This window comes from Oxyura jamaicensis, chromosome 11, assembly GCF_011077185.1.
Source record: "Oxyura jamaicensis isolate SHBP4307 breed ruddy duck chromosome 11, BPBGC_Ojam_1.0, whole genome shotgun sequence".
NCBI lineage: Eukaryota > Metazoa > Chordata > Aves > Anseriformes > Anatidae > Oxyura > Oxyura jamaicensis.
Genome location: NC_048903.1, coordinates 59,103 through 83,398, shown reverse-complemented (window position 1 = coordinate 83,398; position 24,296 = coordinate 59,103). Strand labels below are relative to the sequence as shown.

The 24,296-nt window shown below is 60.5% G+C and overlaps 1 protein-coding gene across 4 annotated transcripts; it reads right to left on the bottom strand.

The window, feature by feature from the left end:
- Window positions 1-1,423: 1,423 nt before the first annotated feature.
- On the bottom strand, window positions 1,424-22,533 carry NDRG4 (NDRG family member 4). Of its 4 annotated transcripts, XM_035337019.1 has the most exons (17): window positions 22,466-22,533; window positions 18,416-18,507; window positions 17,891-17,935; window positions 9,307-9,412; window positions 8,379-8,499; window positions 8,114-8,176; window positions 7,863-7,923; window positions 7,432-7,518; window positions 7,253-7,309; window positions 6,778-6,881; window positions 6,601-6,657; window positions 6,462-6,513; window positions 5,697-5,744; window positions 5,420-5,455; window positions 5,174-5,225; window positions 4,595-4,633; window positions 1,424-3,875 (listed from the first exon to the last, which is right to left on the bottom strand). In XM_035337019.1, the coding sequence occupies exons 1-17, from the start codon at window positions 22,500-22,502 to the stop codon at window positions 3,721-3,723; spliced, it is 1,212 nt and encodes a 403-aa protein (XP_035192910.1). In that variant the 5' UTR covers window positions 22,503-22,533; the 3' UTR covers window positions 1,424-3,720. The 4 variants fall into 4 exon arrangements, with proteins under 4 accessions (XP_035192910.1, XP_035192912.1, XP_035192913.1 ...); XM_035337020.1 differs by lacking the exon at window positions 4,595-4,633 and having other exon boundaries at window positions 3,721-3,875; window positions 22,466-22,502; XM_035337021.1 differs by lacking the exons at window positions 17,891-17,935; window positions 18,416-18,507; window positions 22,466-22,533 and adding an exon at window positions 12,600-12,755.
- Between the last annotated feature and the right edge of the window lie 1,763 nt (window positions 22,534-24,296).

Below are 24,296 nucleotides of genomic sequence, written 5' to 3'. Positions count from 1 at the left end.
CTTTTGGGCATATGGGCACCGCTGCATTGGTTCACCCTGGTATTACTCAGCTTTGCAGTTGCTGTAACCATGGTTACTACACTTTCCTCAGTAAAATCTCCAGCAGAAAGAGTTCAGCAGGATACAAGGTCTTGAGCAAAGCTGTAGTCATGCTGGATGCGTGAGATGCAAATACAGGTCTCTCCCAAACCTCTACACCAGCCATACCAGTGGTGGGGGCGTTAGGGAGACCATAACCCAGGCTATGAGGACCATTAGCTGCTCCAACAAGAAGCAGTCACTTTCCTCAACCCCAAACACAAAACACAACCCTCAGGGCCTGAAGAAGACAGAACAGAGGCTTGGCCTCTGCAGACTCTCCATTATCAGGAATAGGAAAGGCAGTGGGAGACCACATGGGATAAAGCAGGGAAGAGACCCAAACTGCAGTGAGAAAATTCGGAAAAAGCAGAGGGATTAAGAAAATAAAAGAGCAGAAGAGGAGAAACAGAAAAGGACGGAGAAGAGCTAGGGTGGAAGATGTGGTGAGGAATGGGAGGACAGGAGTACATATGGATGGCAAGAACAAGAGGAGAAAGGCACAGAAGAGAAGAGAGAAAACAGAAGAGAATTAGGGGAAGAAGAACCAAAAGAGAGAAGTGGAGTAAAGTGGAATAAAGAAAGAGAAGAGGAGACACCAGAAGGGTCAGAAGAAGGGGAAGAGGGAAAAAAGGCATTCCCACCTCCTGCAGCAGCAGGTCTTTGCTCCTCCATGGCCTCCCCGCACCAAGCAGCACTGCTATCCCAGCTGCAGCTGCCCTGACACCACAGTGATGGTCTCCAGTCCTAGAGCCAGGTGGAAGAGACCCCATCCCAGCACCCACCAAATGAGGTTCACCCAGGCTTGGAGCAGGGGGGGCAGCAGAGAAGAGGGCACAAATGGACACTCCTACCAAAGGAGATCCCAAGACCAGAGGAGGGAGGGCCTCATGCTGGCCTGGAGCAGGACAGGAAGGATGGCTGTCCTGTGGACCCCCAGTGAGCCATCTCCAGGCTCATGCAGCCATGGATCTTCTCTTCCCCAGTGGGCACTCCTAGGATCCAGTTTTCTTGGGTCACAGCTGGTGGTTTTTAGTCTCCATCCACCCCAGACATATGGGGCACTCAGCCTATTGTTGCCCTGATGCCAAAGCACCCCACTGTTCCCCTCCACGTGCACCCTGGAGTCCTCAGTTCCCCTCCATGTGCTCCCTGGCTCCCCTATCCCAGCTGTGCAGCCCCTATCCCAAATGTGCCCCTACCACAGTGGTGCACCACCTGGGTGCAGGTCGGTGGCCCTGGAGGTCCTCATGTCCTCCCTGCACAACAAGTCTCTGCAGCCCGGGCTGGAAAGAGCTTGGACATGTTTCCCCCTGCTGTTAGGCCAGCATATGACAAGAGCACAGCAGGTTCTTACTCTCTTTATTATTATTTTGATACAGTAAATCCTCTCTACAGTGACAGGTTAGTTAAATCTGGTTTACATATTGCCATCTTGTGTGAGTACTGTGGCCTCGACACCACTGTGACAAAACCAGGTTGCGCTCAGACAGAGAAAGGGGGAAATCCATTAAATTCTGCTGTGACCAGGAAAAGAGGAAAACCAACAAAAACCAAAGGAACGAACCACAGGGAAAACTGAACCAACAAAACCCAGGTGGGAAATCAAAGGCAAGCATGACCAGACCACCTCAAAGGGAACCACACGGCACCGTTGTACGAGAAAACATGGAGAACAAACCCAAAAGGTCAGGGACCAGATAACCCCATATATATAATATGTATAGGCATTTATATATCTATCATCTGGAAGGACACGCTGAGAAAACAGGTGATCACAGCGGTATCTACAGTAAAAAGGATCTACTTAGCTTTCAGAGTCACACCAAGAAGGAAGCACACGGCAGAAGAAATGGGGGGAAAATGGGGGCATTGGCCACGTTCAGGGTGGCCATTCATTATAGGGGTGCTGACCAGGGTGCAGGCCTCAGGGCCAGGAGCCCCTGAACACCTGCTGGGAGCCCTGGAGGCCCCTGATGGGGAGGAACAAGGTGTGGAGCCAGGGCCTGCAGGGGGACTGCTTCAGGAGTGCTGCGTGGAACCTGCTCCCCGTGGGACTGCACAGCCCACCACCACTGTCCCCGCACCCACTGGGGTTCTGCTCGCCCAGATGATGGCCCCTGGTGGATCCTCAATGGGTCTCTGCTGCCACCCTGCACAGGGGCTACCCATGCCAGAACGGGGAGCTCCCTCACCCTGCGTGCAAGAGGAGCTGGGCTCTGCTGCCCTGGGGTGGGCTGGGGCAGCAGCCGAGGCCAGGCGGCCGATGGCAGGGTTACACGATGACGGGGCTCTCCGTGACGAGTGCAAGGTCAAATCCACCTGGAGCTGGTGGCTGGATGGGGCCCTGCAGCTCGTGGGGAGCCAAGCCCTTGAGAGATGGCCTGCTCAGTGCACAGGTAAAGTGTGGGAGGAACTGTTGTGGGTATGGGGGTGTGTGGGGTGGACTGGCCTGCTCTGTGGACCCCTGTGGACAAAGCCAGACACGGGGATGCTCCTCATGTCCCATGGGTCACGCCGCACAGCTGGCATGCTGAGGCTGGGGTGCCCTGCAGGGCAGGGGGTGCTGGGGGCTTCCTGGGGCGAGGGGTGCCTCATCTTATTGCTCATGGCTCTACTGCAGTGACACCTATGGGCTGTGGTGAAACTGGAGGAGGGATTCCAGGGTCTTTTGCCTCACCATGTCCCCAGACACAGCAGCCTCCGAGCCCTGGTGGCCTCAGCCTAAGCTGAAGTGAGACTGCCAGAGTGGCAGGGAATGGGCAAGCCAAGGTGCAGAGACTGCCTGCCCCTGGGTGCAGTGACAGGCAGTGATCGTCACTCTTGCAAAAACAGCAGGACTGGGGAAGGGATGCCCATGACCCCCCTTCTGCCCTGATGGCTCCTGTAGCAGAGCAAGACAGGACCTCCCGCCCTGCGCTGGGGCAGCCCTCGGGTTGCGTGGCCAGGGTGCGGGTACAGTGTGGTGTGTGATTTCTCATGACGGCCACCTTGCGCCGGGTCTTGCCTGTGCCAGGGAATCCCATGTGATCCCCAAGGACTGGCCGGCAGGGAGATGAACGGGAGCCGCTGCCCCAGGAAGGGCAGAGCGGTATCTCTGCAGGCATCTGACAAATCCACCCCCCCACCAAGTGCCCAGGCATGCCGCAGGCAGAGCCAGTGCTGTTCCCAGGCCCTGGCTTCCTTCTAGCCTGGCCAGCCATCGGATCACCTTCGCAGACCCACCTACCTCCAGGGCGCTCTCCGTGTCCCACTGTTCTGCCCATGTATGGCTGTCCTGTTCCATCCCACCGTCCTGCCCCCATCCCACCACCCTGACCCTGCTCACCCGTCCTGGCCACATCCCTCCACCACCCTCCCTCCCAAGCCAGGGCCAAGCCGGTGCTGGGGAGGGTGAGGACTGAGGCAGAGCCACGTGTGACTGCTGGGCTAAGCCAGGACCCAGAGCTTGGAGGTGACAACGCAAAGCCCCTCTCCTTCTCTGGTGCCCAGCGATGGGGGGAGGCCAACAGCAAAGAAGATGAATCAACCCCAAGGGAGTGAGGGCCCTGGCAGAGGTCGTCTGCGGGGCGGGTGAGTGCTGGCGGGATGCTGACGGATGGGAGATGGCTCTGGAGGAAACGGCGGCGGTGGCCGTGGGCCTCAGCACGATACCTCCATGGTGTGGTTGATCTGCCCCATGGCCTCGGTGCTCTCCGAGTGGGTACAGGCACGTGGGCGGGCGCCATCCACCGAGCTGGCGCTGGTGAGGGAGGCTGTGCGGGAGCGTGCCAGGCGGGTCATGCTGGCGGATGGCACTGCACGGGCACAGAGAGAGGGCCTGGGTGCTCCGCTCCCTCTGAAGTCCAGAAGGAACAGAGCTGACATTACCTCACGCAAGCAAAGCCACTGGTGGGGACGCAGGTCCCACTCCCCAATGCAAACGGCCCCCGGCACAAGCTTGCAGCATGCAGTGCTACAACATGAGAAGCTCCAGGCTGACAACAGGACGGTGGGCAGGAATGGGGTGCCCTGGGGCAGGCTGCACACCAGGCACAGCAGGTAAAGCTCCTGGGCAGGTGGCCACCAGGAAGGAGGCCACAGGAAGCCCCTGCCACTATGGTCCAGAGAGGGTGTAAGTGGGGATGGGAGCTCTCCTGGCTCCCCAGGGCGTCTGGGGGAGGTGAGGCCCTCCTCCAGCCAGGGTGGCACAGTTCCTGTCCATCTGGAAGAGGGCATGGTGGACATGCTGCTGAGACCGTGCCTGCATGGGGATACTTCTCCGAATGCTATTTCTCAGCTCTCAGCCCTGGCTCAGGGTGTGAGGCAGAGCGTGGGGACAGCCCATCATCTCGAGCAAAGCAGAGCGAGACAGAAGATGCCTGGCTGGGAAGGGCCAGCTCTGTACCCAGACTGCTCCCAAAGGTGCCCGGGCAGCTTGGGGACACCAGCCAGCAGGAGTGTCCTGCCATGGGGGCTCAGGGCCAGGAGGGCACCATGCAGTGGTGGGCACGGGCCGAGCAGCACTGAGCGGTACCTGCGCCTCCACTCAGCCTCCGATCCTTCAGGTGGGCGACTGGCGGGGCGGGAGCAGGAAAGGGGCAGGGAGGGCAGAGAAACAATGTCAGCCATGCTGGTGGCTCCGTGGGGCCAGGAGACCCCACCTGGCCCCACATATGTGTGCCCACAGACCTGTACGTGTGCACACAGACCTGCACACACACGCACAGGGACCTTCACACGCACACACACGTGTTGATCTGTACACGGGGACCTACACACACACACACAGGAACTCTCCACACCCACGTGCAAACACAGCCCCTGCTCATGCATCCACACACACATATATATGTGTGCATAGAGACCCTGCTCATAGACTTACGTACACACACACGGCCCTTGCACGCACACAGTGCGCACAGAGCCTGCATACTCCACACCCCTAGCACGCGGACGGGCATCTCGTACAGCCACACACATAATGCTACAGATGCAGCCCTCTGTCAGGGCACGCACAGGTGCCAGGCTCTTCTGCGGCAGGGGCTGCACACACACGCACACGCATGTGCACGCACACGCCCAGGCCAGCCCTGTGCCCAGCCCTGGCACTCACTGTAGCCCATGCCTTGCAGGAAGTACTTGAAGGCTTCAGTCAGCTTGCCGGGCTGCAGGGAGAGAGCAGGAGCAGCTGAGGCAGCAGCAGGGCTGAGGTCCCCACCCAGGCCCAAGCCACCTCCTCTATCCCCCACACAGGACTCCTGTGCCCACGTCAGCCCATTCCCTGCTAGCCAGGGACAGCACCAGTCCATGCCGCAGGGCCCAGTATACTCAGTTGACTGAGGAAACTGGGGAGCCTCACCTGTGTGACCTGGGGCAGCCCACCAGAATCTGCCATCTGCAGAGAGAAGGTCCTGGTTAGTTTGGGGGGGTGCCTTTTCCCCCCACCCTGTCCTCTGGTAACCACTGGCAGGATGCTACTGCCAAGGCCACCCTGCTCTCCCCACTCACCCCAGCCCCACAGCCAGGACAAACCTGTGACAGGGAGATGGGGACACCCTGCAGTGCTGGGGCACAGGGCAACAGGGCACTGCACATGCAGTGGGAGCCACCCTGCTGCCCCTCTGCCACCCGCTTACCTTCAGGAAGGTGGTGTTGGTGGGATCCAGCTTGGAGTTACACTCCACCTGAGGGTGAGAGGGATGGTATTAGCATCTGCGGTGCCCTGAGCCTGGCAGAAGTCGCCCACGGGTACCACCACTGATCCCCAACACTGCGACTGGCACATCCCACAGCAGGCACGGTGCTAGGTGAGCCCTGAGCCCCCGCACCACCACCGCCTGCCGTGGGACATAAGGGACCTTCCACTTGCCAGGCAGGATGGAACATCCCCACCTCAAGGTGAGGGGCTGGAGAGGGCGGGGTGTCTCCTGAGGCATCCGTGTGTGCCCACATGTCTACAAGCACATATGCACGTGTACATGTGCTGGAGGAGTGTGCACAGTTACACACATGTACACTCATGGCCACCTGCACAGTACTTGCAGCCGATTGTGCAAATGTTGACAACCACGCGGGCATGTGCAAGCACAAGTGTGCAAGCAGCCATTTGGGTGCGTGGGGCCCAGGATGGAGTGTGCCTGTGTACCAACACATCCACGTGTTCATGTGAGCAGGTCTGGGCGCATGCGGGAAGGGGGGCACCCCAAGTACATGCAGGAATGGCTGGGCACACAGATGCATGTGCACATGTGCCCCCATGAGCAGGCAGGTTTGCACTTGAGAGTGCTCCTGCACATGGGAGCTCCCATATGTCTGAGCAGGCAGTGTACATGAGCGGGCCCACACATGGGCACCATCCATGTGCCACCCTGCAGGCAGCACAGCCCCATGCCCTCACTCACCACCCCTTCTTCAGCAGGCGCGTTGTCCCCCACCACCAGCATCACGGGGCAGCTGGAAATGAGACAAAAGGGCACAGTCAGGGCTTGTGCTGGGCTCCACCGCCCTGCATCCCCTGTGCTGTGCCAGAGCGACTCTTACCGCAGAGTCTTGGCGTTGGGCACAGTCCCAGGCCGGTTGATGTCCAGGTCCCTGCGGCTGGCAGAGAAGAAAGAGAGCCAGTGTGAACCCTTAAGCAGGCACTGCCACTGACACCGTAGCACAGAGCTGGGGCACCGCTCTGGGAATGGCTCTGGAAAGCTGCCTGGTGTTACTCACCTGTTGTACATGTTGAGGAATAGCTGGAGGTTGAACTGGTTCACCACACTGCCGATCTGCTGCCGGTAACTCTGCACCAGCTCTGTGTTGTTCACCAGCTCCTCCTGCACCAACAGGCGACAGAGATCAGGGCAGAGGCTGCTAGGTGCGGTGGAGCCATTCTGCTCCCCCAGGCCTGCCCGTGCCTTGCCCACTGACGGAGGAGAGCAAGGGGATGCTGGGCACTGTGTCTGGGCACGGCCACGCTGTGGGCAGCGTGCCTGGGCAGGACACAGGTGTGACACATGGCATCAGCTGCGGCTGAGCCCTGGGTCAAGCAGGAGGCACTTCTCCAACCTCATCCCCAGGTATGGGTCAGGTCCAGTGGCACCACAGCACCCAGCACAGGGGGCAGGGCACAGCCACCTGGCTAGGATGCTGGGCAGGGGCACTGTGGGGGACAGTGCAGGCGGAAGGCAGGGCAGGCAGCCCTTACCTGGCTGAAGAGGTGCGACAGGACCGTGTCCGGCAGCGTGCTGGTGAGGCCTGAGAGCTGTGGAGGGAACACAGGGAGTTATTGTCCCACCATGGCTGGCTCCTGCAGGGTGGCACAGGATGGGGACTCCAAGCCCAAGGGAGCCGCCAGGGCTTGGAGGGGTTTGGGACTGTGCCCACCTTGGCAGCTGCCCAGTCAATCCAGCCTTTGCCATTGGGGTCGATGTTCATGAGGACCAGCCCTTCAACCAGGTCAGGGAAGATGAGCTGCACCAAGCAAGAGGGGTGATGCTCAGCAGGAAGGGGCAACACGCCCACCAGCACCACTGCCCACCATGGGGGCACCACAGCCAGGCCAGGGACATCCCTGGGAGTCCTGGGATCAGCGGCAGCGCAGGGCCCAGGGGGCTGACATGGCAGGACGGGAGACCCGAGCTGCAGCAAGCACAGGACTGCCCTGCCACCGTGCCCATGGCACTGCCATCCTGGCCTGCCCCTCTCTCCAGGAGCCTTTGCAGTGGCACAGCACTCCTGGGCCGTTAGCTCCTGCTCTTCCCCAGGCCCCAGGCTGGCAGGAGGCACAGGTGACTCCATCCCAGCCCCAGGCTCACCGCAAACTTGGCCAGCACGTAGGCTCCTGCCCCAACGCCGATCCCGATCACATACTTGAACCTGGAAAGCAGAGAGGCGCACATGGGGAAACGGTGGGCTCCAGCACAGGTTCCCCAGGGCACCCCTCTGCCTTCAACGAGTCCTGCAGGATGGGGCACAAAAGGACAGGCAGGGTGCCAGCTAACCGGGGTAAGTCCTCCAGCCCCAGCCCCAGGCCCTGTGCAGCGCCCTCAGAGGAGAGGTGACTCACCCGAAATGCTGCACCACGCTGGGTAACATGGCAGCCAGCTGGTCCATGGACGGGTACTGGTACCTGCAGCGTGGGGAGGCACGGGGAGGTGGTTGCGGGGCCCGTGTGGAGCGGGGAAATACCACCCGCCTGCTCACCCACCAACCACCACGTCACCAGCCCCGGGCTTTGACATGGCTTAGAGGGGCCCACGGGCAGGCGATTGCCTGGGCAGTGAGGTGACATCCCAACAGGCATCCCCCAGGTCCCCAGGGCTGGCACCTACCCCTGCGGGAACTGCGAGGCTCCTGCCTGTTGTCCTGGCGCATCCACGTGACACACCACAAAGTGCTTCGTGATCTCCTGCATGTCCTCGTAGTTGAAGAAGGTGTTGAAGCAAAGCTTGTCTGTCAAAGGGCAGGCAGTGATCAAAGACCAAACACCCCAGCACGAGTGCCTGGTGGGCCAGGGGAGCATGGAGAGAGGTCACTGCTGTCCCACTGTCCCTTGTCCCGGAGCGGATGTGCCACCAAAACCCTTCCATCCCCATCCCTCTGTGCTCCTGGCCCACAGCAGAGACTGTGGCTTGACTGTTAGCAAGGACTGTGACCCTTACGGGGATGGGAGAGGTGGGGAGGGACAGACGCAGCCAGGAGGATGAGAAGTTTGGGACTTGTCTCGGGGCTCTGCCTCTGAACTGTCAGCACTGCAGGGCCGGGGCTGCAGGGCCTCAGCAGCAGCCACGCTGCTCCAGTCGAACAGGGCTTGGCCATCTGCCCCCTGCCAGCTTCAGAGGGGAAAGGGGCAGCCAAACTGGGAGAGGTGGCTTCTTCATCCCAGGCCAATCACTTCTTAGTTTATAAGCCCAGACACCTTGCTGGGGACTGGGATCTGCCCCAGCCCTGCACGGGCCAGTGAAACATGAGGCTGCTCTCGGCCAGGCAGCGTTTTCTGCTCCCCCTTGGCAGCTGCAGGTTGAGCAGCCCAGGATATTACCTGCCCTGTCCAAAATCCCCAGAAAGAGTTCAGGCAAACATAGGATTTAAGAACGGAAGCCAAAGCCTCCCAGCTCTCTTAGATGCCACAGAAACCCTCCATATTGTGAGGGAGCCCTTGGCACCTTGACACCAAGCCAGAGGCTTTGGCTGATGTCCCAGCCGCCGGCTTGCTCCCGCCCTCCCCTGCTCCCCATCCTCCTGGAGGCCAGCACTCACGGTTGAGGCCCACGTCATGGTATGTCAGGATGGCCGGGCGATTCCCCTTGGGTGAGCCCCGAATGACCACATGCAGCAGCCCATAGGGTGTCTCGATGTCGTGTTCCTGGGGGACAAGGAGAGATGGAGTGACGCTGGTCCTGCCCCAGACACCTCCTCCTGTCCCACCGTCCCTGCCCAGAGCCGGGAGGGAAGGGAAGGCGGCTGACTCAGCGCCCAGATCCAGCCCCGCATGGCATCCACACAGGCTGTGTGTGTGCTGACCTGGGGGCTCCTGCAGGCACCTGCGGGCTTCTGGCTTTCCACGGGCAGGTGGCCACAAGGCCAAAGCCCCAGAAATGCCTTCCCCATGGGGACTGCCTGTGAGCAAGCAAGTGCCTGCTGGACAGCCCCATACAGATAGCACGCTACACACTGCACTTGATCTTAGCCAAAAGGCTGAGAAGCGATGCCTCCAGTGTGGCCCCGCAGCCCCATGCCTGGAGCAAGCAGGGATGAGAACCCCCAGGCTGGGACCTGCTGATACCTGGCACAGGATGGCCCCCCTGGGTGCACAGGAGGCAGGGGAGCAGCTGCCTCAGGAAAGCCTCAGGCTCCAGGCAGTCACGTCCTGGCTGGCAGCAGAGGGCAGAGCAAGCAAGCCACTACCCGGTCCCAGCCTCCACTGACTCGCCCCAGGGTGGGATTTTCCCAGCTGGATGCAACTGTATCTATTGAATAGCATCTGCATATTTAATAGCAGCCCTTGGATGGTCCCTCTGCAGACTCAAACACCTCTTCTTGGCTTCTCAGGGGACCCACATGCCAGTTACACCCTTGCCTTCAGTGTGGTCACAAGCAGATTTCACCCACATGGATAGCTCGGGATCCCCCGGCTTGGCAGTGGCTATGAGCAGTCTGTACAAACCCAGCCCAGCTTCTTCCAACAGGGAAACTGAGGCACGGGAGACTGCCCAGGAGCCAGTGGCTGGCAAAGGTGCAGCCATGCCCCAGAAAGGGGATATGAGAAAGTTGGGGCATCAAGGATGGCACAGGAGAGTTGAGATGGGACAGAAGGATCACGGGATGGGAAGGAAGGTTTGGGATGGTGGGGGATCATGGAGTAAAAATGGAGTGCTTGGGATGGGACAGGAAGATTTAGGATTTGACAGGTATGGTATGGGAGCACAGGGTGGTATCAAGGGATAGAGGTTTGGGATGGGATGGGATCACAGGATGGGACAGGAGGTCTTAGAGGACCTGAGACAAGGAGAGTCCCAGGTCATGCTGAGAACAGCATGACCCAGCTGGCCTAGATTCGCTGTGCTTGGCGCAAACAGGCTGAGGTCAGACCTCAAACACCACCCAAGGAAATGATGCATCCTGAGCCCCAAATGACAGCTAAAATAACCTCAAAACCCATTGGTCTGAAATGGCTGTGCCCCCATCCAGGGACCAGGACTGCCCTGTGCCTCAGTTTCCCTGACTGGGAAAGCAGTGCTGCCTTCCAGGACACAGGGGTGGGAGTGTGGGTTGTTGCTGAGCCAGCTCCTACCTGTCCATCCTCTGACCCCCATTCAGCCTTGCTGAGGAGGAGGAGGGAGCAGGGAGGAGCTCATTGTCATGGCACTGTTTCAGGACACAGCTGACCTCCAGCCCCCACATGCTGCCGTCAGGGCTTCTTACAGCGACTGTGTACCGCTGCCACTGTCCTGGGCCTGCAAGGTCACACTGCTCTAGCTTCATCCTGATGCTCAATCCCTGACAGGTTGCGGACCCTGAGGCCCCAGCCTCACCTTCGTGGCCAGCATCCCAAGGGAAGCTGAGGCTGTGAGCCTGGGTGCTGGCCAAAGGACCGGGGGTCCCCTCCAGATGCCCGTGCCTGCCAGCCAGCCCGGTGGCAATGACCTCAAAGCTGGGATGCAGCGGGCCCGGGAGCATCACGCCCCACGTGGGGCCAGGCAGGGGATGCTGGCGCGGTGCCTGATGCAGAGCGGTCCTCACTGCAGGCACCGGCAACCCCTGCGGATGGGAAGACGCGAGGAGAGTGGGCCCCTCCACACCCACGTGGGTGCTCCCACAGGCCACGCACCACCAAGGACTCTGAAGGACATGGGCCTCAGGCAGGCAGGAGGAACAGCCTGAGGACGGGTCCTCCTCTCTGCAGAGCCTTCCCTCATCAAGGGCAGCCATACCCACGGGCACGCGGCACTCGAGGGCAGCTCAAGGGCTCCTCAAAGATGATGCTCAGCTCCCCAAGAGTGCCCCAACCCCACCCGTCAGCCACAGCCATCCCTCTATTCCCCAGGGTCGAGCTGGGTATTGCTTCTCTCCCCACCCACCTCTGCAGGTGATGAGCAGGCAACAGACAGGGAAATCAAGGCAGAGGAAGGGCTTGGCCCAAGGTGACCGAGTAGGAGGTGTCCTTGTGGCCTGATCCTGAGGCACAGGGCTTCCTCCCTCCCACCCACATGGCCATGGTTCCCTTACAGCTCAGTCTGTGATACCAACCCAAAATCACAAGCCTAAGGTGGCAGCTCATTCCCTAGCGCTGTGACCCCCATCTGTGAGCCCAAGCACATCCCTGACTGTGGCACAGCCTCTGCAGCATCTCTGGGTACCACAGCCCTGCCCTTTGCCGCAGGCACACTTGCTCTCGCTCAGGGGAGAGGCTAGGGAGGAGGGGATGAAGCCAGGATGAAGGGGGGCACGGACAATCCTGGGCCACAGCACCCATAGGTGCCTGGGAGAGCCCAGTCCCATGTGGGGCTGGGTAACTGCAAGGCTCTCGCTCGCCCACTGCAGTGCTCCCACCTGCTCACCCCTCCTCTGCACTGCAGTGCCACCCCTCCACGCCAGCCCTTTGCCACCAGGTGTTGCAATCACTACAGAGGCTGGAAAACATCCCAGACATCCAAAATGTCCAGCGATCATCTCTCTATAGTCCTCCTGCCTCCCCTGCCCCGCTGTGCCCTGGGTGGGAGCCAGCAGGGCCCCCTGCCCAGTCAGCCCAGCGCAGCCCGCAGCTGCAGGCACTGCGCTCGCCCAGCACAGCCTGGTGCACCACCTCCGCCAGGCCCGAGGAGGACATGCTCAAGGACAATGCAGCCCCAAAACCTGCGTCACATCGGGGATGCAGCAGTGCTGTAACTGGGGGAAGGAAGAGCTCCCCGGCGGCAGCTGCCCCCACAGCAACATCTGCCTGATGCACAGCAAGCTCCACTTGGTGCAATCGCCCAGCCTCAGACAGGGGGAGAGAAACTGGGGCAAAACCCGCTCGGAAGGGAGGGTAGCACGGGGACGGCGGTACCTACCCCATCCCAGCACTCGGGCATGGCGAGGAGCCGGGCAGGCAAGGATGTGCAAGCAGGACAGACAGTGCACAGGGTCCTGGCGCAGGCACGGTGCTGCAGCAGGCTGGGGTGAAGCAGAGCTCTGTGCTAGCTCAGCCCCTTGCCTCGATTTATAACGGAGCCCCAGCCCTGCGCTAAGCCCTCCCTCTCCCTTCCCCCTCGGCGCAAGGCGCAGCCCCAGCAGGTTTGGCCTCCATTGCAGGCGAGTGCTGCGATGCAGCCGGCACTCGGCCATTGGCTGCCACAGGAATTATTCATGCTCCAATTGGCCCCAAATACCCTTGTTTATGAAGAAAAATGCCTGGCGCCGTGCGGTACCCGCTCCATCTTCCCTCCTTTGGCAGACCAAGACAGGTACAGGCGCCCAGAAAGGGCTGTGCAGACACCCCCACAACACACAGAGCGTTGTCAGGACAGAGCCCAGCACCCCTCGCCTGCACCCAGACATGCATGCACACACGGCTCTGTGCCAGGCGCAAACATGCAGAGTCATGCTCGAGTCTGCAACCACCCAGGCCAGAGCCCTGCAGAGCACACACACAGGGAAGCTGGCACACACCCACAGACACTGCAGCTGCTGCTTCCATGTATGCACATGACCGTGCACATACCTGCACAGGAACATACACAAGCGTGGACACACAGGGACCAGGCTAAACTGTGTGACTCCATGCCCCGTGTGGCTGTGCATGCAGACTTGGGACAAATAAATGCGGTGACTCACACTGAAACCCACGCAAGGTTGCAGGACAACACGCATGCCCACGGATACATAATCAGCTGCATACATGAACCTTGTGCCTGTGTGAGAACACAGATGAATGCTGCCCCATTACCTTACCTGGGAACATAAGAAGGCCTGCCCTCAAGGCAGGAATATGCACATATGCAATGAAAGGTGCACACAGTGCATTTGTGTGGACAGGGAGCATGTTACAGGACATGCTAGCACAGACACAAATCCCCCCAGCCTTGCCTGGTGCAGGATGCTGGCACACAGTGGGAACACAGGACTCAATTCACCCTGAACCTGGACATCACTGATGGCAGGTAAATAAGCCAGGAGGAACAACAACCCAGCAGCCCTGATGGGAAGGACTCCATCCCTGGGCCCATGCATGCAGCATGTGCACGCACATGCGTGTGTCCCTCTGTGTGCATGTGCAGTTTGTTTCTGCCATGATTCCAAGAGGCTTCACAAGAGGACAAGCCCATCTGCCCACAGCTCTTGTCCAGCAATGGAAGCCCAGGCTTCCCTGTGTATCCACACAGTCTACCAGCCTCATGGGATTCATCCCAGGGCACTCAAAACGCTGGCTGATGTTATTGTGAGACCCCTCTCAATTACTCTTCAATGGTCTTGGGAATACAGCGAGGTCCCAGTCAACTGCAAGCTGGCAAAGGTTGTCCCCGTTTTCAAGCAGGGTCAGAAAGAAGGCCCTGGTAATTACAGGCCTGGCAGTCTCACTCCAGTGACTGGTAAAATGATGGCAAAGATTACGCTGACAATTACTGAAAAACACTTGAAAGACAATGAAAGTGGTCACAGCCAGCATGGGTTCATGAGGGAAAGTCCTACTTAACTAACTGAGTTTCCTTTTACGACAAGGTTACCCACGTAGTGGACTAAGCGTAGCCAGTAGATGTGACTTTTTTGGATTTTAGCAAAGCTTTTGGAACTGTCTCTTACAGTATCCTTCTAGACAAAATGTCCAGCATACAGCTAGAGAAGTACAAATAGGACGGGTGAACAACTGGCTGATGGGGCAGGCTCAAAGGGCTGTAGAAATGGGGTTACATCAGGCTGGCAGCCAGGCAGTAGTGGGGTTCCCCAGGACTCCATGTCATGGCCAGTTCTCTTCAGTGTTTCTATGAGTGACCTGGACACAGGAGTCAAATTCACACCAAGCCAGTTTGCAGAGGATACTGAATTAGGAGGTGTTGACTGCCTCGGGGCACAGAGGGCTAGACGAGAGATCCTGACAGAGTAGAGGGCTGGGAAATCACCAGCCACACCAAATTTAATGAGCAAGTGCCAGATTCTGCACCTGGGACGGGGCAACCCTGGCTGTATGTACAGTCTGGAGGATGAGAGGCTGGAGAGCGGACACGGAAAGGGATCTGGGGTTCTGTCCAACAGCCCGTTGAAGCAGCGTGCCCTGGCAGCCCAAAGGGTCAATCGTGTCCTGGGGTGCCTCAGGCACAGCTCTGCTGGCTGGGAAGGGAAGGGATCGTCCTGCTCTGCTCTGCACTGGTGCAGCCTCACCTTGAGGACCATGTGCAGGTTTGGGCACCAAAATATAAGAAGGATATTAAAATACATGCGTCCAAAGAAGTGCAAAGAAGATGGTGAAGGATCCAGAGGGCAATGACGTAGGAACAGCTGAGGTCCCTAGGTTTGAGCAGGTTTGAGCAGAGCAAGCCTGTCTGGTTGTGCCTCAGGAGAGCATGCTGGAGAAAGGGAAAAACCTGCTGCACAAGAGCAGCTGGGAGAGAAATGAGAGAGGAGCAGCCCTGCAGCCCCCAAGGTCAGCGCAGCAGGAGGGCAGGAGGTGCTCCAGGCACGGAGCAGCAGTTCCCCTGCAGCAGGACCCTGGTGGAGCAGGCTGTCCCCCTGCAGCCTGTGGGGTATGGTGGCGGAGCAGATCTCCACACTGCAGCACCTGGGAGAGCCCATGGTGGATGTGGCCTGAGATGCAGCGCATGGAGAGCCCCAGCAGGAGCAGGCTCCATGCCAGGATTGCAGCCTGTGGACAGGAGCCCACAGAGGTGCAGGTGATCTGGCCCTGTCTGTATTTTCTCCCCTTGCGCTTTTGAGGAGCAGCGGTGAGAGAGCAGTGTGGTGGAGCTTAGCTGCCTACCAGTGCTAAACCACCACAGTTCAGACAACGCTGTCAGACGTTCAGCTTAATTTTTAGGTAGTCCTGTGTGGAGCCAGGAGTTGGACTTGATGATCCTGGTGGGTCCCTTCTGACTTGAAATATTCTGTGGTTTTGCTTTCATCAGCCCCACTGTCTGTAGAGCCAAAGAGCGCAAGCAGGTGCAGCCATGAAGAGCAAGCAGAGCAGATTGCACAGCAACTTGCACCCAGCCAGCCCACAGCATTGCAAAAATAACCCTGGAACTGCGGTGAAGCCGATACAGAGACTGGCAGGCCCAGGGATGCCTACTCCTGGGGATTTCATGGGTCGGTGATGGCTGCCCTGCCATGGGCACACCTGGGGACTGCCTGCACAGGGCCCAGCAGCACGTCATGAGCAGCCACCTGGGCTGCCCTTCTCCACCAGACATTTTGGCCATGGTGCTGGCAAAGCCCCAGCTTTGCAGCAGCCTCCAGGACATGGCATGAGCCAGGGGAAGGGACTGGTGCCCCACGGCATGACAGAGGGTAGAAGCACTGGGAGACAGAGAGCCCCTGGTCTCTCTGTCTCCCGAGAGATGAAGAAGGGGGTGAACTGGTGAAAAAAGACAGGAAGATGGCAAAACAGAGGAGAGAAGGGGATGAAAAGTCAAAGCAAAGGGAGGCATGACTGCAAAAGGGCAGCAGGGAGACAGGAGGGCTCAGCAAGGCTGGCTCTGTTTAAATGGCCTCAGATAGCATCACTAGCCCTTTAGCTACTACCACCCCAGCCAGCAGGCAGACCAGACCTCCAGCAGGGGCCAGATCACCCAGCAACTGGCTCTGGGGTGGAGGATAGGGACAGAGAACACCTAAGGTGGGGGCTGGAATGAATAACCCCAAGGGGATGAAACTAGCAAATGGAGTAAGATCTCCCCAAAGAAGGGTAGCCTCTGTCTGCCCCAACCTTTGCAGGAACCCAACCTGCAAAGTACCAGGCTGGGGGAAAGCAAGAGCTGTCCCAGCACAGCCTGGGAAGCTCATCCCATCACCATCCTCACAGGCTCTTGGAGGGGAACCAAGAGAGTGCAGGGCCCAGCTGGCTTGGGAAAAGCCACCTTTATCCTTTCCCAGTTAACTTTTCAATGTAACAAAGGTGCAGTGCTGTGGCATTCACCATGCCCCTGGCACCGCCACCTCCTTCTCACTCCTCACCCTTGCTGTGGTGACACCAGAACTTTCCCACCTTCTCTGTGAATCACACCAGCATATCCCAGCCTCCTGATGAAACTTTTACCCTCTGCCCAGCTGTGCCCTGCTGCTCACACGGGTGATGGAGGCTGAGTGGGCCAGCACCAAAACCTGGGAAGTAGGTCTGCCAAATCAGAGACATCTCTAGCTCCTCTGCCAGGATGAATGAAATCGGCTTTAGCTTCTCCTCACACGCACTGGAGTTTCAGCATCAGAGCTGGGAGGGCACAGCCAGCGCTGCCTGAGCCCACCTTCCTTGCAGTCCCGGCCATGCACATACCTCAGCCTGAGGCTGGGCACTGTTGTCCCCCCAGATGCTGCACTGCAGGGAGCTGAGAGCAGACAGATACCTGCCCCATGACAGCAGGTATCCCCTTTTCCAACAGGGGAAACAGAGGCAGGGCAGCCCAGCATCTTGGCTCTGCTCCCACAGGTCAAGACGGCAGTGGGAGGCTGATTGCAAAGCTCCCTGCTTGGCTCTCCAGAGAGTGGCCACCAGGGACTCATGGCTACCAGCCTCCCTCTGCCTGGCAGCCCCAAGGCCCTCCACCGGGCTCCTCTGTAGAGGTGAAAGGCGTGAGGTGGGCAGGTCCCACACCGTACGTGGGGCAGAGCCGTGGGTTGGTGTGACGCTGCCCAGCGTGGCTGCTGCCTGGGTCGAGGGCTGTCTGCAGGGGCCCCGGTCCCCGGGAGAGGCGGGCAGGATGAGGGGCAGGCAATGCCCTGGCACTCCAAAACAGAAAGAGACTTTCAGCCACCCTCATGTAACCGGGGAGCTGGCATCGCCCAGGGAACCATTGCCATGGCAATGGCAGAGGGGCTGGAAAAGCAGCTCGGTTTTGCTTCTTTCAAAAAGCTTTTGTCCCCGGCGTGTTGCCAAGTGCCCACCAGACACATCTGACTGCCAGCACTGAGGGCAGCAGCCATCATCCCCAGGGGCTCGGCCAGGCAGACCGCAAAGCCGTGGCCCTATCCCCTTCCTGCAGGGGCCATGACACACACAGACACCAAGCGGCCACCACCTGCAAGCTGGGGACAGGGCGGCCAACAACACCCACCCCCAGGCCCGCTCAGCGCCCCGCACCGATCCACCACACTGGCCTGTGGGCCCCCAAGCCCGGGGGCAGGAGGCACCTCCTGTCCCCCCCGCAGCTGGTCCTACCTTCCAGTCTGTGTCCACGGCAGAGAGGAAGACATCGGAGTTCTCCTGGGGGAGAAAGGCAGCCGTTAGGGACCGAGGCACTGACCTGCTGCCCCTCGCACTCCCTCTGCCCACCTGGCACACAAAGCCCCCCAGCACCACAAGGACCCTCTGTGGGGGCAGCGCTGGGCTGGTGCACAGGGCTGTGGGGTCACCCCTGCATGCAAAGTGCCCAAAGGTGTGCAGACACACTTCTCTACAACAACTGCACAAACGCGCTGTATTATTGTGTGTGCAGTCTCCCCACATCATCACACCAACACAAAAGCCATGCTCATTCACACACATGCATCCACGATGTGTGCAAACACGCACCCAGTGCCAGCATAACTGCACTCACCCCGCATCCCCAGAACCAACACACGCCCCAGCATCGCCGCCCCACAGCTCCCCGCCACCACGTGCAAGGGCAGCGGGGGTCGCACCAACACCCCCATCCCAGCACCCCATGCATGAGGCCAGAGCCAGAGCTGTCTCCCAACTCACCAGCTCAGGATCCTGGCCCCGCAGCAGTGGCTTCTCCTCGGTGAAGCGCAGCTCATGCAGCCCTGCCATGGTCATCTCCTGCAGCAGCAGCCCTGCCCGGGGTGAGGGAGATGTCAGTGCCCTGCAGGGTCCTGCCTCCGCTGTCTCCTAGGTCTCCCTGAGCCTTTCTGCCCACGGAGAGGGTTCCCAGAGAGCCAGATCAGCTTCAGTCCCCCTGTCCACCAGGGTCCTGGTGTGCTGCCTCGTCCAGGGGCTGCAGCGAGTGCCCTGCTGGGGGCTGGGGGTCGGGCAGGGGGCTGGCAGCGTCTGGTGGAGCTCAGCTCCCACTCATGTCCAGTTCTTCCAGTTAAGAACAGACTTGTCTCCAGGTCTGCCTCAGGCAAACTGGGAGAGCAGCTTGGTCTGTCCATGCTGGTCACCCCTGCAAGCCCTTAGCCCAGGGCGAGAATGGTCCAATTCACACTCCAGCTTCCAGCCAAAGAAAGAAAAGACAATGTTTTGGCTAGTTTTAGGGCACAGGCAGAGAGGGGTAGGACTGAGGGAGATCTCCCCGCACAGCCAGGCTGAGGGGTGAGGCTTCTCAGCCATGCTGGGAGGCAGAGGGTTGCTCTGAGCAGCTGGCATGGCCCCAGCAGGGAGCAGAGAGACTGCCTGAAGCTTGTAGTGCAACGATGGGAGGAAAGCACGCACAGAGCCTTTACCCCCACAGCCTTCTCGCCTGCAGAGCAGGTCCTGGCCAGCTGGCAGCTCAGCCCCAGGGCTTGCAGGGACAGACTTCACTGCAGAGCCCTTGCTCAGCAGAGGCGTGGGACTGCCCTGCTGATCAGGGCACTAGGAGCTTGCACGCCCCAGCACTGGCATCTCCAAAATAACCCAGAGACACACAGGAGAACAGGGATGAGGACAACCCAGGATCCCCTGTGCACACGCGGGGTGGGTAACCAGCAGGTCCCAGAGTGAGGGCAGTGTCCCTGCTCAGAGCCAGGCACAGCCTCCCCAGCATTTACCCTCACAGCTTTCCCCCCCCCCGCCCCGCTCCCGCTACCTCTTTCCAGAGGCCAAGCCTCCAGATGAGCTCCTGCTCCAAACATCCAGCTCCCCATGCTGCCTCCCCACGGATACTGGGGAGAGTATGGGGCTATGCTAGCACCAAGCAGGCAGCTCCTGCTCCATCCCCAGCCTCAGCCAGGCCTCCTCTGTGCTTTGCCCACCTCCATGCCTGGGGCAGCCAAGGCTGGAGATGCAGAAATGCAGGGCGAGAGCATCACAAGGCGCGTTCACCCCTGCCCCAGCTACCCAGCACATGGTTCTGAGCTCCCCTCCAAAACTGTTTTTTTTCCTAATCCAATCGGGTTTTCAGTTGAAAAGCAAGCAAGCTCTGCCACCTGGCTGCTCCCTGCAGAAACCGCGCTTTGCCTTGCTCTTCTGGAGCCATCCAACAAACCAGAAGAGTTTTGAGGGAGAAACACCAGCACGAGGCCTCCTGGGGATGCCCAGGGCTCCAGGTGCTGGGAGTCCTTGTGCCCCCGGCCAGCAGCGAGGGTCCCACCGTGCTGACCGCCCCTTGGAGCTGCAGGTCCAGGTGCACTGCTCAAGGCCAGGCTGCTGCCGGTGATGTAGCTTCATGTCAGAGCCAGCCTGCTCCTGCAGCCCGCCAGCACGGCCAAGAGGACGCAGAGCCTGTGCTGGCTCCAGCCTAGCCCCCTGGCACCCGATCTCAGGAAGGAAGGGTTAAAAAGTTGGGGAAAATCAGCCTTACCAGTAGCTGGGTCTGGAAGAGAGGGGAGTGTCACACGCTGACTGCCCCGACACACTGCACAGCCCTGGGGTGACCGGGGCCAGCACTTAGCACATGGTTAATGCCTTCGTTAATTAAAGCCTCCAGCTGATATCGGAGGGAGGGTGGCCGAGCAATGAGGAAAGGCCCCATGATCTGGCCTGTGTGGCAGGGGGAAAAACAGCCCATGAGGGACACCACCAACCAGCATCCCCAGCACGGAAGGGACAGCCTCCGAAAGTGGTGCTGGGCCTGGGAGCAGAGCAGGGAGTTAAATGCCAGCCCTGAAGGGAATCTGTTCTGTGAGATCTCCCTCTGCTCTGTCACCCAGCTCGGCCGGGCCACTGTCACTGCAGACGGCTGGTGAGGAAGCCAAGTGTGTGAGACACAGCAGCCACAGGCCCTCAGCTGCCCCGCTGCCAGCCCCACTGAGGCCAGGGGAGAGGCTGCGGGGCTCGGCCCGGTGCTGTGACAGCTGAGGTGCTCTGCAGTGAAGCCATGGGGCACAAGCACCCCCATCACATGCTGGGGTAATGGGGCTGGAAATGCCACATGAAGATGGCCAGGGAGATGCCAACACGGCTGGCCACAAACCCTTTTCCCTTCAGCCCACCCCGATGCCCCCCAGCAGCACCGATCCCCAGCACGCCGCCCCAGGTGCTCTTGCTCTGCCTTCCTAGAGCAGTGCCACCACGTCGTGGGCCAGGCTGGGACCCGTCTCCTTCCCTAATCCCAAACCAGTCTCAAGCAAAGCGCATTATTATTCACTTGCATATCCAAACAAGAGCCGAGCACCAGGACCTCAGCGAGCTGGTTCTCCTCTGAGGACAGCGCTGCAACGTGGGATGTGCTCTGTCCATACCCTTAGGCTGTCACAGAGCAGCGTAAGCAATTCCATTTACCTCTTTTCAATGGGCCAGACGTGCCCAGCCAGCAACCACGCATCCCAGGCTCCTGCAGCACACCAGCACGAGCTCTCACAAACTCCCAGCCCTGCCCATCTTCAAGGGATGAGCCCAAACTGAGGAGCAGGAAAGGAAGAAAAACTTTGTGCTGCAGGGAATGGGAATGGCTCCCGGTGGGAAGGGGAAGGGTGAGGGACAGAGGAGGCAGGTGCAGGGCACCGCCATGCCCAGCTCTGGCAGGGCTCTTGCAGACAGCCCCACGGGCTCTGCCTGTGTGGATGCAGATGGAAACAGCCACGTTGGCTTACCTTCCCTGGGGATCTGCAGCCCAATGGTTGCTTGTTGGAGGAGAACCAGCTTATGGCAAGGAAACGCATTACTGTTATCATTATTATTATCATCGTGACGAGGCTGTGGGAAGGGTTTAACACCAGGCGGCATTCAGCCAGAAGGCAGGGGACCCTCGGATGACGCACTGGCCCCATGAGAGCTTCCCCAATGCAGCCCCGCGTCCCGTCTGGCGCCGCTGCGGCACCCCTGTGATGCCGGCACGGCTCCTCCGGGCTAACCAGGCAGTGCAAATCCAGAGCAGTGAGGGCTGGCCCCCGCCAGGCACCGAAGCAAAAGCCACCTCCAGTAAGGCAGGGAGAGGGAGGAAGGGGACTGCAGGCATTGAAGCGGTTCCCCAGCACCGCCTGCTGAGCAGCGCTGCTGTGGAGAACCCCACCACCACGCGACCGCCTCCGTCCTGTCCCACCGGTGCAGGATGGGCCCCTCGGCCCGCTGCAGCCCCCGGGGCACGGCCCCGCAGCCCAGCCACCCACGCTCGCCGCCCGGTAGCCCACCCGCGCTGCGGGGCTGACCGGGGAGCGCAGGAGCCCGCTGGCCCCCATCTGCCGGCCCAGGGGGGCCGGGGCTGCGCTCCCCGGGCTGGGGGCCGTGGTGGCGGGGGTTGGGGGCTCTGCCCGCGGGCCCCCCGTGCCCCCCTCGGTCCCCCCGGCACCTGCCGCAGCCCTCACGCCTCGCCCAGGAGCCACATCCCGCACCCAAAAAACGTCGCGCGTGTGCGTGGCCCCTTCAGCAGCCCCCGGAGGGAGCGGCCACGGCTGCCAGGCGGGGGCTGGAGGCCCCTCAGCCCCCCGCCCCATCTCCCCGCGTTCCCCCGGCCTCGCCGTGCCCCAGCCCGGGGGCGAGGCCCTTCCGGCCGCCCCAGCCGGCCCCCAGCGCCCCACGACCACCGGAGCCCCCCCGGGGGCACGGCCCTGGGCGGCAGCGCGCAGCACGGAGCGGAGCCGCCGCGAAGCCCAGCTCCGGACCCGGGGATGCGGCAGCGCCGGACCGGCGGCCCCGGGCCGAGCCGGGCAGTACCTGTCAGCAGCTCGATCTTGTGCCGGAGCACCTTCATGCCGGGCCGGCGGCCCCGGCGCGGGGAGCGAGCAGAGCCGGTGCCGGTGGCGGAGCCGGAGCCGGAGCCGGAGCGCACGGGGCGGCGCAGGGGCGCGGCTGGGCACGGCCCCGGCGGGCCGGTTCCTCCCCTCGGCGGGGCCGGAGAGGAGGGGACGGGGATGGGGATGGGGCCGGGAACGGGCGGGCGATGGGCCCGGGCCGGCAACGGGGGGAGCGAAAGGGGAGATGGAGAGCTGCGGGGGTGGGGGGCAGCGCACAGCGGCCTGCGGGGAGCAGGGGGGGTCCCGGAGCGGGGCCGGGGGGGCTGGGGGTGCCGAGCGGCTCTGGGGCTGGGGAGGCTGTGCAGGGGGGTCCCTGGGGAGATCTGGGAGACCCCCCGGGTATGGGGCCATGCCCAAGGGGGCTTGGAGTCCCCGTAAAGGCGGAGCAGCCTGTAGGTCCCCAGGATGGTGGTGGTCAAGGGGCCTGGGGAGGACCCCTGGGCAGCAGAGGTACCCAGAATAGAGCCATAATGGCCAAGAGGTCTGGGGAGGCCCTGGGAGTGGGGACATGAAAGCCAAAGGGCCTGGGAACAAGACCAAGGGATGATAAAAGAGCTGGGAGTCCCCAGGAGCTCAGGACAATGATGGGCAAGGCTGGGGAACAGTCCCTGAGCCCTGACAGCCATGGCCAAGGGGCCCGGCAGTTCCTGGGGCAAGGGGGACCTGTGTAATGGCATCCCCACAGCAGGGCGTGATGGCCAAGGAGTCGGGGCGCCAGGGACCAGGGAGATGGGGTCTGAAGGGTCACCTAGGAGTGGCCACCATCCACTGACGTGGCGGTGTGGGATGGCAGGTGTTTTGGGTACAGCAGGTTGTGGGGTGGCAGTTCGGGTCAGACAAAACCAGGGGCCAGACCCACAGCGGGGAAGATGTAGGGCCCTGATCTTCTGCAGGGGGTCTGGGTGCTGGTGGTGCCTCCCCATGCCCCGGCTGTGATCCAGACCCTTCAGGGACTATTGGCTCTACAGGCAGCTGCTCTGCAGGAGGTTCACCCACCAGCATTGCAACATTGTCCAGGTTTCTGGAGGAGCCAGGGACTCCCAAGGTGCCAGGGGTTCGATCAGAGCCTTGTTAATGCCACACTCGTTCAGTAATCCAAATTTGCTCCTAAATATAAACTCTGGGCTGCAGGAGGTACCCACGGGCTGCTCTCAGCACCCGGATGGAATCAGGCACCCCAGCATCAGCCTCATCTCTCCCTGGCCAGCCACGGTGGCCAGTGACCGCTCACAGGCACTCCTCCATGGCTAGGTCACGAGCACAGCTCGTCCCACAGACGTCTGCCCAGGGGCTGGAGAGAGACGTGCTGCTGGGGCACACATCCATTTCCATCCCTGGTACATCTGTTCTAACAGCTTGTCCTGGGCTTTTTGGACAGCAACCAGCTTTCAGTTGATTTCACCCTCTCCTTTTGAGTCACCAATAGCTCTGCATCCCAGGCTGTGTTCACCTTCTCACTTTGATGGGAGGAAGCACATGGGATGTCAGGCAGCGTGGTGACCGTTCAAGCTAGGAGCCAGCTAATCCTTGTCTGAGCATCAGCTCTCCCTCACCTTCGGGGCTGCCTTTTATCCTCCCTCCCAGCAGCCAAGAGTTTTCCTCTGAATTGGGCAGGGATGAGTTGGGGTTGGTTTCAGATCCTTTTGACGCTGCAAATTTAAACATTCTCCTCCAACTGCCAGGGATTTCTACAGGAACAAATGATTTTCACACCAGGAATTTATCATCTCTGCAAGAAGTCCAACTTTATC

Coding starts and splice junctions, on each gene's coding strand:
- NDRG4 (XM_035337019.1), bottom strand. CDS start 22,502: ATGAAGGTGCTCCGGCACAAGATCGAGCTGCTGACAG. Junction 8,500..9,306: donor CCATGACGTGGGCCTCAACC/GTGAGTGCTGGC, acceptor GCCCTTTGACAG/ACAAGCTTTGCTTCAACACC. Junction 4,634..5,173: donor CCTGCAAGGCATGGGCTACA/GTGAGTGCCAGG, acceptor CCGCCCCGCCAG/TCGCCCACCTGAAGGATCGG.